General features: G+C 43.3%; 1 protein-coding gene across 3 annotated transcripts in view; it reads right to left on the bottom strand.

The window, feature by feature from the left end:
• Positions 1–15293, bottom strand: part of Ubn2 (ubinuclein 2) — a 77761-nt gene extending 62468 nt beyond the window's left edge. Inside the window, exons 1-2 of one of the 3 annotated variants that reach the window (XM_048340301.1) lie at positions 14418–15293; positions 6504–6593 (exon numbers count right to left, since the gene is read on the bottom strand). In XM_048340301.1, coding sequence (XP_048196258.1) covers positions 6504–6593; positions 14418–14846 — 519 coding nt within the window. In that variant the 5' untranslated portion in view covers positions 14847–15293. Of the gene's footprint in view, positions 1–6503; positions 6597–14417 lie in introns of all 3 variants that reach the window. The other 2 variants (XM_048340300.1, XM_048340302.1) reach the window with 2 other exon arrangements.
• Positions 15294–15509: the final 216 nt, after the last annotated feature.

Here is a 15509-nt window from a genome sequence, read left to right as displayed (position 1 = left end):
CCACAGCGCCCCTTCTGGCCATTTTCTGTATGCGTGGTGCTGGGGAATCAAACTAGGCTTCATGTATGGGAGGCAAGCTCTCTTGCCACTAGGCCATATCCCCAGCCCCTCTCTCTTTTTTTTTTTAGCCAGTCCTGGGGCTTAAACTCATGCCCTGAGCACTGTCCCTGGGCCTCTTTATGTTCATAGCTAGTGCTCTACCACTTGATCCACAGCTCCAGCTTTTTCTGAGTAGTTTATTGAAGATAGGAGTCTCCAGGACTTTCCTGCCTGGCTGACTTCAAACTTTATCCTTGGATCTCAGCCTCCTGAGTAGCTAGGATTACAGGTGTGAGCCACCAGTACCTAGAGATCCAGACTTATACTAAACAAATATCCCTTAATTTGAAACCTTCTCTACTGGTCCTGAGTTTGCCATACAAACTTATCTCTATATCTATGCTGCTTTCTCTTTTCTTTTTCTCTTCTTTTCCTCTCTCTCTCTCTCTCTCTCTCTCTCTCTTTTTTTTTTGCCAGTCCTGAGGCTTGACCTCAGGGCCTGAGCACTGTCCCCGGCTTCTTTTTGCTCGAGGCCAGCACTCTACCACTTGAGCCACAGCGCCACTTCTGGCTTTTTTTCTATATAAGTGGTGCTGAGGAATCAAAAATCCGGGGCTTCATGTATGCAAGGCAAGAACTCAACTACTAGGCAATATTTCCAGCCCTATGCTGATTTCTTCAACCTACCAATAGAAAAGGGTGAAGTTTTAAGATAGCCAGGAGCCAACTAAACAGCACAGATAATGTGTAAGATTTCTCTAATCTCCACTTACAGTGATTTCTCCCAAATACTCTAACACAGTTGATTATTAGTAGTTCTATATGAATTTAAGGAAGTTTAAGAAAATGTATTTAGCCCTTAGAGGTCTTGGAATTAAAAGAGCATAATATGGCAAGTGATTAGAACTGGTACTTGCAATTAAAAAAAAAAAAAAGGAAGGAAACCCACTATTTGAACCTAAAAATTCTCTTCAATTTAAGAACCTCTCTGCCCTCCAGCATATACACAGTGTTTAAGTACCTTAAATAAAGTGGGAAAGTATGTGAGTATACTCTCATTCTCCCATGAACTTGAAATTCTCTATAGATTATTGATAATACCTAATATGATGTGAAGGATATGTAAGTAGTCATTATAAATCTGTACTGCTTGGGAACTAATAATAAGATAAAAGCCTTCACATATACACTAAAGGTACAATTATTTGGGGGGAATAATACTGTCATTGGCTGTGTCCACAAATATAGAACCTGTAGATATAGCTGGCTGTATACTATTGTTGGTCTGTATAACCCTAACTATACTGGTATTTGTGTTTTGCAAGTATAAGTTTCTTTTGTGGTGATATTAACAAGTTTCCCCAAACTACCTAAATCCCAACAAGTTGCTCCTTAGGCACCATACATAAGGCCTAACATAGGAAACACAGACTGGAAAGCTCTCAGGGGAGCTGTGATCATCCATCTGTATGGATAATCAATTAGTAATCAGTAACTGATGTAATTTCAACCCCCCCCCCCAATTCCCACTTACAGCACATAAATGCTTTAATAGAATCTGTATGCTATCACTGCCATACTTGAGAACACTGTTTTTATGTGCTGGTCCTGGGGCTTGAACTCTGGGCCTGGGTACTGCCCTTAGGTTTTTTACTCAAGGCCCGCACCTACCACTTGAGTCACAGCTCCACCTCTGGCTTTGTGGTGATTGGTTAGGCTGGCTTCAAACTGTGATCCTGAGATTATAGGCATAGGCCAGCCATCTGCTCTAAGTAATTTGGAGCTTATAGACTAACATATCAACACTTAGACTTAGCTATTTAATAAAATGTACGTATAATTTAGTATGTTACAGATACAAATACTGTTCTTGCCTCCGCAAAAAAAAACAACAAAACATCTAACAATTGGTGCCAAATATGAACTGTCACATAATCTGAAAATAAGAACAACATAATAGGAAATAACACAGACCCTAAAAATGGGACAGTAAGCAGGACGCCAGTGGCTCACGCCTGTAATCCTGCCTACTCAGGAAGCTGAGATCTGAGGGCTGCAGGTCAAAGCTAGCCTGGGCAGAAAAGTCCTCATGAGACTCTTATCTCCGATTAACCACCAGAAAATGGAAGTGGTGCAGTGGCTCAAAGTGGTAGAGTGCTAGCTTTGTGTGAAAAAGCTCAGAGACAGCACTCAGGTCCTGAGTTCAAGTCCCACACACAGACAAAAAAGAGAGGAGGGGTAAATAGAATGAGAAGGAAATCCCATGAACTCAATATATGGTGCTTTTTTTTTTTTTTTTTGGCCAGTCCTACGCCGTGAACTCAGGGCCTGAGCACTGTCCCTGGCTTCTTTTTTGCTCAAGGCTAGCACTCTGCCACTTGAGCCACAGTCCACTTCTGGCCATTTTCTGTATATGTGGTGCTGAGGAATCAAACCCAGGGCTTCATGTATATGAGGCAAGCACTCTTGCCACTAGGCCTTATTCCCAGCCCCTTTGGTGCTTCTTTTTAACTTCATACTTCTTTAATTTCTGATTTCACTGATTCACAACTACTAAAACATCTGAGAGAATTTTTGGGTTGGGGGCGGTTGTTTGTTTGTTGGTTGTGGAGCTTCAACTCTTGGCCTGGGCTCTGTCCTTGAGCTCTTTTTGCTCAAGGCTAGCACTCTACCACTTTCAGCCACTTCCATTTTTCCACTGGTTAACTGGAGATAAGAATCTCAAAGAAGTTCCAGCTCCATCTGGCTTTGAATCTCAATCCTCAGATCTCAGCCTCCAGAGTAGCTAAGATACTGGTGGAGCCACCAGGCTTGTTTCCTGTTTTGTTTTGTTTTTTGAGACCAGGTCTTGCTACACTGCCTGGAAGAATCTCAGGATCCTCCTTCAGAATCTAGAGTAGCTGGAGCTTCTGGTTAAGCCATCTTCTGTGATGGTCTGGAGCCAAATAAATTACCTTCTCTCATTTTTCAGATTTTCTTAAAAGGTTCCAAATAATGCTATAAAATAAGTAACACTCATGAATAAAATTCTTCATGATGTAGGACACTTTAAACCTTTAACTGGAATATAAGTGAGAATAGACAAAATAAAAATTTGAAAAAGAAGCATAGTCTCAAAAATCTGGACCCTACCAAGAACAGTACTTTATCCCTGCAAAATCACAATGCCTGAATATGTCCAAGTTGTTGAGAGTTCAATTTTATACACCGAACAACTTTCAGAATATAGGTTTTTCTAAACCAATTACAACCCTAGAGGTCCTTAATTAAAAGTTAATGCTGCCTTGGAAGCAGTACAACTTATACTGAGTCAGTTACCTACAGGATCACCTGCTAGGAATTTTCCTTTTTTGCCAAGGGCAATTGTAAACTCTAGTTTAGTAGTCCACAGGGGAATAAAGTACTCTAATATAGTGCTGGAGGCAGCAGTAACTAATAATTTAGTGATAGCAAAATTTAAAAAGCATAAATTCTTTTACCTAAATCTTCTAGGACTCTGTCTTTCAAATAAGCTTGAAAGTGAAGCAAAATGACATTTTACAAAGTACTAAAAAACTATTTTTCCGGGCTGGGAATAGGGCCTAGTGGTAAAGTGCTCACCTCGTATACATGAAGCCCTGGGATCAATTCCTCAGCACCACTTATATAGAAAAAGCCAGAGTGGCGCTGTGGCTCAAGTGCTAGAGTGCTAGCCTTCAGCAAAAAAATCAAGAAGCCAGAGAACTCACTCTCTAGAACTCACTCAAAATGTTACTTGTTTAGGAAGTAGAATTAGGTGGGTGGGTAGAATAATAAAAGGAAAAATTTTTCACTGTGTTTTTTGCATTTTGTTTTGTCTTGGGTTTTTTTTTGCCAGGTCTGGGGCTTGAACTCAGGGCCTGAGCACTGTCCCTGGCTTCTTTTTACTCAAGGCTAGCACTCTACCACTTGAGCCACAGTGCCACTTCCGGCCTTTTCTATATATGTGGTACTGAGGAACTGAACCCAGGGCTTCATGTATACGAAGCGAGCACTTTAGTATGAGGCCATATTCCCGGCCTGGTTTTTTTGCATTTTGAACCATGTACTGCTTGTTAAAATATTCAACTAATTTATGATGTATTTAAAAGCCAGAGCTGTGCCAGGCACTGGTGGCTCATGCCTGTAATCATAGCTACTCAGGATGATGAGATCTAAGGACTGTGGTTCAAAGCCAGCCGGGGCAGGAAAGGCTATGAAACTCTTATCTCCAATTAACCACCAGAAAACAGGAAATGGTGTTGTGGCTCAAGTAGCAGAGCTCTAGCCTTGGGCTGAAGAACTCAGAGACAGCACCCAAGCCCAGAACTCAAGCCCCATGACAGGCAAAAAAAAAAAAAAAGAGGGGCAGGGAATATGACCTAGTAGCAAGAGTGCTTGCCCCGTATAGATGAAGCCCTGGGTTTGATTCCTCAGCACCACATATATAGAAAACGGGTGACACTGTGGCTCAAGTGGCAGAGTACTAGCCTTGAGTAAAAAGAAGCCAGGGACAGTGCTCAGGCCCTGAGTCCAAGGCCCAGGACTGGCAAAAAAAAAAAAAAAAAAAAGAGCTGGGCATAGTAACTCAATCCTTTAATCCTAGTTACTTAGAAGGCAGAGATCAAGAATTGTGATCCAAGGCTATCCCAGACCAAAACAACTTAATGAGAGTCCATCTCTACCTGTCATCCCAGAGAAGCAGAAGCACAAATGAAGAACACAGTCCAGGCTGGCCCAGTCACAAAGTGAGACCCTCTCTCAAAAAAACAACAGCTGGGTGCCAGTGGCTCATGACTATAATCCTAGCTACTCAGGAGGCAAGATCTGAGGATCACAGTTTGAAGCCAACCAGAGGAAGGAACATCCACGGCACTTGTCTCCAGAAAAAGCCAGAAGTGGTGCTGTGGCTCAAGTGGTAGATCACTAGTTTTCAGCATAAATGCTCAAGGATAATGCCCAAGCTCTGAGTTCAAGCCCCCCGTTCATGAACTAACACATACATACAAACACACACACAAAGAATGAACACATAAAAGACCAAGATCAAGTTCCAGGCCAACTTCAAATCCCAGTACTGGCACAAAAAAAAAAAAAATGCAGACAGTAATTTAGGACTTATACATTGTGATACATTATAATTTCAGAAGATTACATTGTAATTAAGCATTACAAATTAGAGTAAGACCTTCTGCTATTTTTTTTATATTAAAGCATTCATCAGTTCATCCATATAATTAAATAGTCAGATAAAAAGCCAGAAGTGTCTGGAAATTCTTAAACTTCTCAGTAGTTTACAATAAGACAACTGTGGTCTAAAAAGTAAAATAACCTCACCTAAAGGATACAATTTGAAGATTGTAAAGTAGATGTAGAATCTGATTCAAATTCCAACCTAGTCTCATATATTTCTCTCACCACCAAATGGCTTCTTAACTACAAGGAGCCATCAAGTGTCAACCTTGGGTCTAGCTGCGTTTTGAGGATAATGTGAATAGCAAGTTTCTGTGAGCTGATATACTATCTATGTGAGACACTTTCCAGTAATCACAAAGAAGCCAGAAGGGGTGGTTTCTCAACCTCGTTTTGTTTCAGCAAAATGTCAAGAGTAGTTAAAGCCATAAGATAAACACAGGGACACGGGGAGAAAAATGTTAAGCAACTTAAGAAAAACTAATATGGGGCTGGGATATGGCCTAGCGGTAAAAGTGCTCGCCTTGTATACATGAAGCCCTTTGTTCGATTCCTCAGCACCACATAATAGAAAACGGCCAGAAGTGGCACTGTGGCTCAAGGGGCAGCATGCTAACCTTGAGCAACTAGGCCCTGAGTTCAAGTCCCAAGATTGGCAACAAAAACAAAACCAAACAAGAAAAAGTAATATATGGTGACATACATTATAGAATATACATTTTCAAAAATGTTCCATTTTTTAATATATATATAATTACACTGACATATAGTACAAACATATAATGAGATAGATATATTCAGTACATTTCTGTACATATATAGTACATACATACATTTATTCTCTTAAATGCTTAAGAGGCAGATGGTTTGAGAACTACAGCAAAAGAATTAAGATAGTGTTCTATATGGCTGAGCCTAGGAAGAGGGCTAGACAGACCTGAATGTGCCTAAGCTTGTTATACCAGGTGATTGTAGGTCAGTTATTTAACCGTGAGCTCAAAGACTCAGTTTCTTCATTTGTTAAATGTGGCCCATACTACTTACCTGGTAGTTTTTGAGAGGTATATATTCAGCAAACTGCCTAGACTCTAGAAGGACTATAATAAATGGTGCCCATTACTATAACCATCACAAACCTATCAGACTCTTTATCTGATAGTCTAACCATTCATTTGAGAAAAAACAAGGAAAGGCATAGGTCTTCCCAACCAGTCACAGAAAGAAAATTCGTCAATAAGATAAAACTATATAGGTGCATCTGTTTATTAACTCACATATTTCATTTCAAACTTCTTAGCCAACATTTCCACTTCTTTCCTCTCCCGCTGCTCTTCATTAAATGGGTCTTCTGTTTGAACAAACTTCTTCTGATGCAAAGTAAACAGGAGAAAAAATAAAGGCATATTAGTTCAGTTAATTGTGTCACTCTTTCAGTATAATTGACTATATAGCTGTATTCAACAGCATATTAAACATATTCAAGAATGTATTACTAATAAATAATTACTTCAATTTATTATTACTCAGTGTTGAATATGTTTTTAGTCAATAAGTCAGTTTTTCCTAAAACTAACAAAAAAATCAGAAGCATTAAAAGTAGAGAAAATGTTTGCAGCTTTGGTAGACTTTTTATCATTCTATAGCTTTTGGTGGCCAAGAGCTCAACAATCCAAATGGATACCACCTGCAAAATGGTATCATCCTTTCCTCCAAAGTAACAAGGTAACCTCCCAAAAACATTAGGTAAAAATGAAAACATGTATAACTCTACTTAATATCAAATCTAAGATTACCTATGAAAAGATCTCCAAATTAACTAGAGAACCAATAGTTGATTGATCATGTGCCCACAAATTACTACCACTCAAGTATCTGCAGCTGCCATGGCCTTCCGCTGAGACTCAAAATTCACAACCTATCAACTCTCTCCTGCCAACAGATATCTATCAGGGGAACATACATTTTTAAACAAAGCTAGAATGGTGCAACAGCTGCAAAAAGATTACATTATCACGGCTTTCTTAGTAGAAAAGAGTCAAAGTTAAACATATAATATGTCGTTTATGACACACAGGCATACATACACAGGCAAGCAAGTAGCCTATATTGGCCATCTATGTGTCAAAACAAATAGGCAAGCCACAAACAGGCAGTTCACTATTTTAGGAGTCACATTTTACATGAGGTTTTTAATGTATAAAAAGGTAAAAATAAGCTGGGCACCAATGGCTCATTACTATAATCCTAGCTACTCCAAAGGCTGAGATCTGAGGATAACAATATGAAGCCAGTCCAGGTAGAAAAGTCCATAATACTTTGTTTTTTGTCAGTTGTGGGGCTTGAACTTGGGCCTGGGCCTTGCCCCTGAGCTCTTCAGCTCAAGGCTAGTGCTCTACCATTTGGATCACAGCACCACTTCCGGTTTTCCAGTCGTTAATTAGAGGTAAGAGTCTCATGGACTTTCCTGCCTGGGCTGGCTTTGAACCACAGTCCTCAGATCTCAACATTCTCAGTAGCTAGGATTACAGGCACTGGCACCAGCTAGTCCATAATGCTCTTATCTCTAATTAATCAACAACCAACATTCAAATTTTAGAATCAATTTTTCGATTATAATAAGTAAAAAATTTATAAATTCTTTATCCCAATTGGAGTTATGAGTCATAAGTGCACCAAAAGGAAAAAACCAGGAATAGACTGGTAAGAAATAAAGAACAACAAAAGGCATGCTTAGAGGATAGCCTTTGTTTTAGGCTACAATTTAGGACAGAGAGCAACTACTACATTTTATTGTTACTATTATGATTATAAATGGTTCCCTCGAGTCACTGTGAATACCAGGTCTTCATCAGTCTTACTCGTTTTACATGTGCAAATATAAACATATTATTATTAGCCATCCAACTTAGGGTCTTGGAGGCTATCCCTGAGCTCTTCTGCTAAAAGCTAGTGCTCTACCACTTTCAGTTTTGGGTGGTTAACTGGAGAGTCTCATAGACTTTTCCGGCCCAGGACTGGCTCTAAACTGCAATCCTCAGCTCTCAGCCTCCAACATAGCTAAGATTACAGAGCCACTAGTGCCTAGTTGGAATCTGTGTTTTTAGTTAGAAGCACCTTTATATGCCATCTTAAAGTATTTTATTATACTCCATAAAGGCATCAAAAGTACATCTCCTGCTGGGCTCCAGTGGCTCACGCCTGTAATCCCAGCTAACCAGGAAGCTGGGATCTAAAGACTGCAGTGGGAAGCCAGCCTGGGCAGGAAAATTTTATCTCCATTTAACCAGCAAAAGCAAGTGAAAGTGTGGCTCAAATGGTAGAACACTAGGCTTGCATTAATTAAAAAACATGAGGGACTGGGCTGGGTATATGGCTTAGAGGTATAGTGCTTGCCTTGCATGCATGAAGCCCTGGGTTCAATTCCTCAGCACCACATTAACAGAAAAAGCTGGAAGTGGCACTGTGGCTCAAGTGATAGAGTGTTGACATTAAGCAAAAAGAAGCCAGAGACAGTGCTCAGGCCGTGATTCCCAGTCCCAGGACTGGCAAGAAAAAAAACACACACACAAAAAAAAAACGAGGGACTGAATTCAAGCCCCAGAACCAGCACTTAGAAAAAAAGTGCCTAAAAGTGCCTCTCTAATTTACACTGGACAGAAAAAAAGTACATCTCTAATTTACACTTGATGGTCTTTAAAACTGAGAAAATAAACTCACTTTTCAGTTAAAAAGAGCTTATCTCCCTTAAAACTATGTGAATTTCATTTTTTTTAATCTGGTAAACAGCTACACCATGCAAAAGTTAATGCAATAATTTTGTCCTTTGATTCTGTCATTAACACAATTTCTACATCTTTATAATCTTATCCAATATATTAAATATGACAAACAATGGAATACCACAGAATTCTTTAACAGTATAGTTATATTAACACTACAAGGGCTGGGAATATGGCCTGGTGATAAAGTGCTCGCCTCGTATACATGAAGCCCTGGGTTCAATTCCTCAGTACCACATGTATAGAAAAGGCCAGAGTGGCGCTGTGGCTCAAGTGGTAGAGTGCTAGCCTTGAGCAAAAAGAAGCCAGGGACAGTGCTCAGGCCGAGTTCAAGCCCCAGGACTAGCAAAAAAAAAACAAAACAAACAAACACTACAAATATTTTTCTCTTTACAGTAAACATTCAATTACATTCTCAAATACTGGTATGGTTAAATGATTTTCTGGCTAAGAGTTAAATTTTTTCCTTGTGTATCAATCACCACCAGAACTTATTCCTAAAATGCACTATCACCCTTTAACCAACATGACAAATTAATGTTTTAGGAGATGATGTCAATACCTGGGTCATCATCGGAACCACCTTAAATCATGGCTCCAGACTGCACAGAAACAAGAAGGTTAAGGATTTATCTACCTGCAACTTAACAACCTGAAAGGTAGAGAGAAGGGAGAGGGTGGGGGGTCCTGGGGTCTGACCTCAGGGTACGGGTGCTGGCCCTAAGCTTTTGTGCACAAGGCTAGTGCTCTACCACTTGAGCCACAGCTTCAGTTACAGATTTTTGGTGGTTAATAAGAGATACAACTGTCATGGACTTTCCTTCCCAGGCTGGCTTCAAACTGCCATCCTCAGATCTCAGCCTCCTAATAGCTAAAATTACAGGCATGAGCCTCCAACGCCTGGCTGGAAGGTAGTCTTGTTCTTCATATTTAACCAAGACATACTTATTTAACTGTGTTTGTCTTCATGAATACAGCATAGAAAATAATCTGATTAGTTTCAGTTAGCTAAGGTTTTCACTCCTATATGTCAGGAGAGGGCCAAATAAATGCATCACAACATAGATAGTAGTAATCATAATGTTGATGGTATCCACTCATAACACCTTTTTACATCCCCACACCCATCAACTTTGAAATCTAAAGCTACAAAATTTTCAAAAATTTAGGGTGTTTTTTCCCTCCTAATTTTATTTATTTATTTATTTTTTTTTTTGCCAGTCCTGGGCCTTGAACTCGGGGCCTGAGCACTGCCCCTGGCTTCTTTTTGCTCAAGGCTAGCACTCTGCCACTTGAGCCACAGCGCCACTTCTGGCTGTTTTCTGTATATGTGGAGCTGGGGAATCGAACCCAGGGCCTCACGTATACAAGGCAAGCACTCTTGCCACTAGGCCATATCCCCAGCCCCTCCCTCCTAATTTTAAAAGATCTCTTTTCCTTTTCTATTCAGCTTTCTACAAGGTACACTGCCCAATTATGTTAAAATTAAAATTACTTTTGAAAGTATTATGATATCTCTGAAAATAAATGGGCTCTTCTCAGAGAAGAGAAGAAAAGAAAAAGCAAATTTGGGAACCAACACTTTTCAGGCCTTTTCTAATGTCTATGTTTTGCTTTCCAATTGTCTTTCTTCTAGGACTTCCTTTCATGAAACTATAACAATTATAATTATACAAATATTCCCTATACTTTCTTGTGTAATAAGCATATTAACTAGGGATAGTTATAGCAAAGTCTGGCAAATCTTTACTATGTAAGTATAGTGTAGGGCTGGGGATATGGCCTAGTGGCTTACCTCATATACATGAAGCCCTAGGTTCAATTCCCCAGCACCATATATACAGAAAATGGCCAGAGGTGGCGCTGTGGCTCAAGTGGCAGAGTGCTAGCCTTGAGCAAATAGAAGCCAGGCACAGTGCTCAGGCCCTGAGTCCACGCCCCAGAACTGGCAGCAAAAACAAAACAAATAAACAATGAAACAGATTTTTTGGTGGAATATGACAAAGATATATATGGCTCACTAGGCAATGAAGAAAAACGGGTCTAACAAACCCCTAAACTGATAGTATGTATGGAATAAATACAAAAGTTAAATAGAACTGATCATGCTTCTCTTAGAACATGAAAGTACAATCACACACCACACAATAATGCTCTACTCAATGACAGACCACATATACAATAGTATATGTATAGACAATTACTATCCAGTTAGTTCTAACAGGTACATACTACAGTGCATGATGGTGAAATCTCCTGATAATGCATTTCTCATAATTCTGTTCCTAAGTCTGAAATGAGTACAATAGTTTCTGTATTCAATCAAATAACAAAGCTAGGATGTCAAAGTAAACTTTTTCATAAAATTTATGATGAAAGCATGCACATTAATTTATCATGGCATAAACAACCATACAAAGAAAGTCATAATAGAGGTCTATACTTCTACTATCACTGACTTCATTTTGGCAGGATCCTCTAAATTTAAATTATAAGTTAAGGGGCTGGGAATATGTCCTAGTGGCAAGAGCGCTTGCCTCCTACACATGAAGCTCTCGGTTCCATTCCCCAGCACCACATATATGGAAAAAGGCCAGAAGGGGCGCTGTGGCTCAGGTGGCAGAGTGCTAGCCTTGAGAAACAAGACAGGGACAGTGCTCAGGCCCTGAGCCCAAGCCCAGGACTGGCCAAAAAACTAATTACTTAATTTTAAAAAATTGGGGCTGGGGATATGGCCTAGTGGCAAGAGTGCTTGCCTCCTATACATGAGGCCCTGGGTTCAATTCCCCAGCACCACATATACAGAAAATGGCCAGAAGCGGCGCTGTGGCTCAAAAGTGGCAGAGTGCTAGCCTTGAGCAAAAAGAAGCCAGGGACAGTGCTCAGGCCCTGAGTCCAAGCCCCAGGACTGGCCAAAAAAAAAAAAAAAAAAAAATTAAGTATAACCACTCTCTGTGTTAACTTCATTGGTAGAACAGGAATAATGGTTCTTCTTTCATGAGCTCTGGAGGATTAAATTTAGATGAACTGTGTACATTGCTTAGTACTATGTCCAAGTTATAGTAAAACCTCCATAAACAAAAGCTGGTATTGGGCTGGGGATATGGCCTAGTGGCAAGAGCGCCTGCCTCGTATACATGAGGCCCTGGGTTCAATTCCCCAGCACAACATATACAGGAAATGGCCAGAAGTGGCGCTGTGGCTCAAGCGGCAGAGTGCTAGCCTTGAGCAAAAAGAAGCCAGGGACAGTGCTCAGGCCCTGAGTCCAAGGCCCAGGACTGGCCAAAAAAAAAAAAAAAGCTGGTATTATGCCTTTTTTTTTTTTCAGGTCCTGGGGCTTGAACTTAAGACCTAGGTGTTATCCTAGAGCTTCTCTGGCTCAAACATGGTGCTCTACCAGTTGAGCCACATCTCCATTTCCTTTTTTTTTTTTTTTTTTTGGTAGTTTAATGGAGATAAAGAGTCTCACAGACTTTCCTGTCCAGGGTGACTTCAAACCAATATCCTAATATCTCAGCCTCCTGAGTAGCTAGGATTACAAGCATGAGCCACTGCATCCAGTGTATTATGCATTTTTACCCAAAGATGTTTGGACCTGTAACTTAGAAAAATCACAAACCTACTTTTATAATAATTAGCAGGTTGAATACAATTTATTTGGAGGGGGAAAAACTGTTCCAGTCCAGCATTTTTCCTATTCTTTGGTGGAAAAAATGATATCATTTTTATTATTTTAAAAAAAAGGGCTAGGAATATGGCCTAGTGACAATAGTGCTTGCCTCATATACATGAAGCCCTGAGTTCGATTCCCTGGTACCACATATATAGAAAAGGGCTAGAAGGGGCGCTGTGGCTCAAATGGCAGAGTGCTAGCCTTGAGCCAAAAGAAGCCAGGGACAGTGCTCAGGCCCTGAGCCCAAGGCCCAGGACTAGCATAAATAAATAAATAAACAAACAAACTAAAGAGGGCTCAAGAAATCTATAGGGCCAAATATGACCCAGTAGAGACCGAAACAGACTATATCCTTAACTGTTTAGCTTGGTTGAACCATTTGGGATTTGACAAAGTATCTCTAATTAATGTTCAAAAGAAGAACTGGTTACAAAACAAACACTATTTAATAACATTGCTTAATGTGATACTTTTTGACTAAGGAGTCATTCATTTGAACTACAAAGATTAGCCGAGGAGGAAAAAGAACACAGATGACTTGTGGAGTCCATTAGACAGTGTGCTAAAAGCACTGCCTAACAGAGGGCAAAATCACTAGACAGCAGAGGAACAATGTTCTTCTTTTTATTTTTTTAATTTTTTTTTCCTGTTACTCCCTCTCCATTTCTACCTCACCTCTAAAGATCACCAGCCCACAATAATAAAAACTACAATTATCAACACACCGCTGCTTGAACCCCCATTGTTCACCAGTCTCGTCAATGTACACCTACGAATTTTCAAAACACAGTTAAAAAAAAATTTTCAGAACCAAGACTTTTTCCATCTTTCTCCAGAAATCACAATGGGCAAGTACAATATCCTCCAAACTCGGCCCTCTAATGATATACAATCAAATAGAGATATGTTTGGTCGAGCGCCCAATGAAACCGGAGAGACACCTTTCGTTCAGTGACAATATGACCGAACGCCACACACACACACACACACACACACACACACACACACACACACAGCGCTAAATATTTACCGATACCGACACGAAAAGTCATCAGATCACTAACCCACTGCTCCATTCCTAAAGTCAGATTCTCAATCTCCACAGAGGTTTTAACTACGCTTAAATCCTTTTCAATCAAGGGGAGGAGGAAAAAAAAACAACAAGAAAAAAACCAACCCACCCGCACACAGCCCCCAGCTGCGGCTAGGGTGCCGGCGCGACCAGCAGGGAGGATGAGGATGAAACCGAGGTTACACAATCTCCGGGCTTCAGACTGGGGGGCGTGTCCCCCAAGGTTTTTTTCGCTCGCTTCCCACCCGAGCGACAGCTGGGAGCGCCGCCAGGAGAACCCCGGCCACCACACGGCACATGCAGGGGACCCCCAGGATTTAGGGGTGGGGGGAGGAAAGGAGCAAAATGTGAGGTGCTTCCAAAGGTGCGGGGAGGTGGGGGGGGGGGAGAGAAAGGAACAGGCTCCGTGCGGCGTCGGGGTGGGGGGGGGAAGAGCCCGGGCCACCCCCCCCCAATCCCGGGAAGCCCAGCGGGCGGCGCTCGGCCCCAGCCCTCTCGCCCCCCACACCAACCCCCCCGGTAGGCACCCCATCCTCGGAGGAGGGGGGGGGGGAAGACCAGGACGTGGCCCGGGAGCATCCGAAGGTGCAAACCAGATGGGGGAGGCGGCGGGTCCCGAGGCTCCCGGGGTCTGGACGGGGCGGGAGGGAGGAATCCTCTGTACCCGTTGTTCTCCGCACAGCAGCAGCTCCGGGTAACTGAACTCCACGCAGCTCTCGTCCGTGGGGTCCTTGAGCTCCAGCTCCAGTCGCACCGTCTCCCCGGGCGGCCGCGGCGGCCGCTCGGCCCGGGAGGCCGGCTCCCGCCGCGGGGGCGGCTGCGAGGGAAGCAGCGGCGGCGGCGGCGGCGGCGGCGGCTCCGGCCGCGGCGGCTCCCGCTGCAGCGACATGGGCGGCTCGGCGCGGCTGACCTCGCGCTGGGGGAGCGGCTTCTCCCGCGGCGGGGGCTGCGCGTCCGGGCGGGGGGCCGGCTCCCGGAACGGCTGCGGCTCGGGCCGGGGGGGCTCGGGCTCGCGCTCGGCCCCCGGGAACTCGGGCTCGCGCCGCCGCACCGGTGACAGGCTAATGAACGCTACCCTGCGCGGCTCCGCCATCCCCACTGTTCTGGCCCTCGGCTTTCGCTCCGGCCGGCGCTCGCTTCCTCGCCGCGCGGCGTGCCCGTCCGCCCTTCCGCTTGCTCTCCGTCGCTCTTCTTCCCTCCTCCACCCTCAGCCGTCTCCGCCGACGCCACCGTGAGTGCGGACCGTGTCCCCTTCCCCGCTACTATGTTCTGATGGACTCCACCGCCATCGCTAGGGTCGCCGCAGCCGCCATGTTGGAACCCCCACATAAATAGAAGCAGGCCGCTGAGCGGGCGCATGCGCACACCGGAGACGCTCGCGTCCACCGTCGTGGCTGTTGCTCAGTTTTCCTCTTTTCCTCCCTACAGTCTGGAGTCCAGACAGGGTGGCGGAAGTGACGTCACGCCGCGGCCTGTTACTGTGGAAACGGAGACGCCGTCTGCGCTTTTTTTTTTTTCCCCCCTCAGAGGGAGGGGTCTGGGGTTTCCCGAGTGGCTTCCTATTGGCACCCGGAAGCCGGGGCGCGCTACCGGCTCTCCTCGGGCGGAGCTGGGAGATGTGCCTGGGAACCACCTATCCATGGCTCCCGGTCCCGCCCAGCGTGTGCCCTCCGCTCCCTAGGACGTCGCCCGTCAAGGACTTGGGGGTTGTCAGCTTGACTGTTCCACACCCGGAAAGGGAAGAGGATCCTGTCGA

The sequence above is a fragment of the Perognathus longimembris genome, chromosome 2, assembly GCF_023159225.1.
Source record: "Perognathus longimembris pacificus isolate PPM17 chromosome 2, ASM2315922v1, whole genome shotgun sequence".
Classification (NCBI taxonomy): domain Eukaryota; kingdom Metazoa; phylum Chordata; class Mammalia; order Rodentia; family Heteromyidae; genus Perognathus; species Perognathus longimembris.
This window is presented reverse-complemented; position numbering and strand designations above follow the sequence as displayed.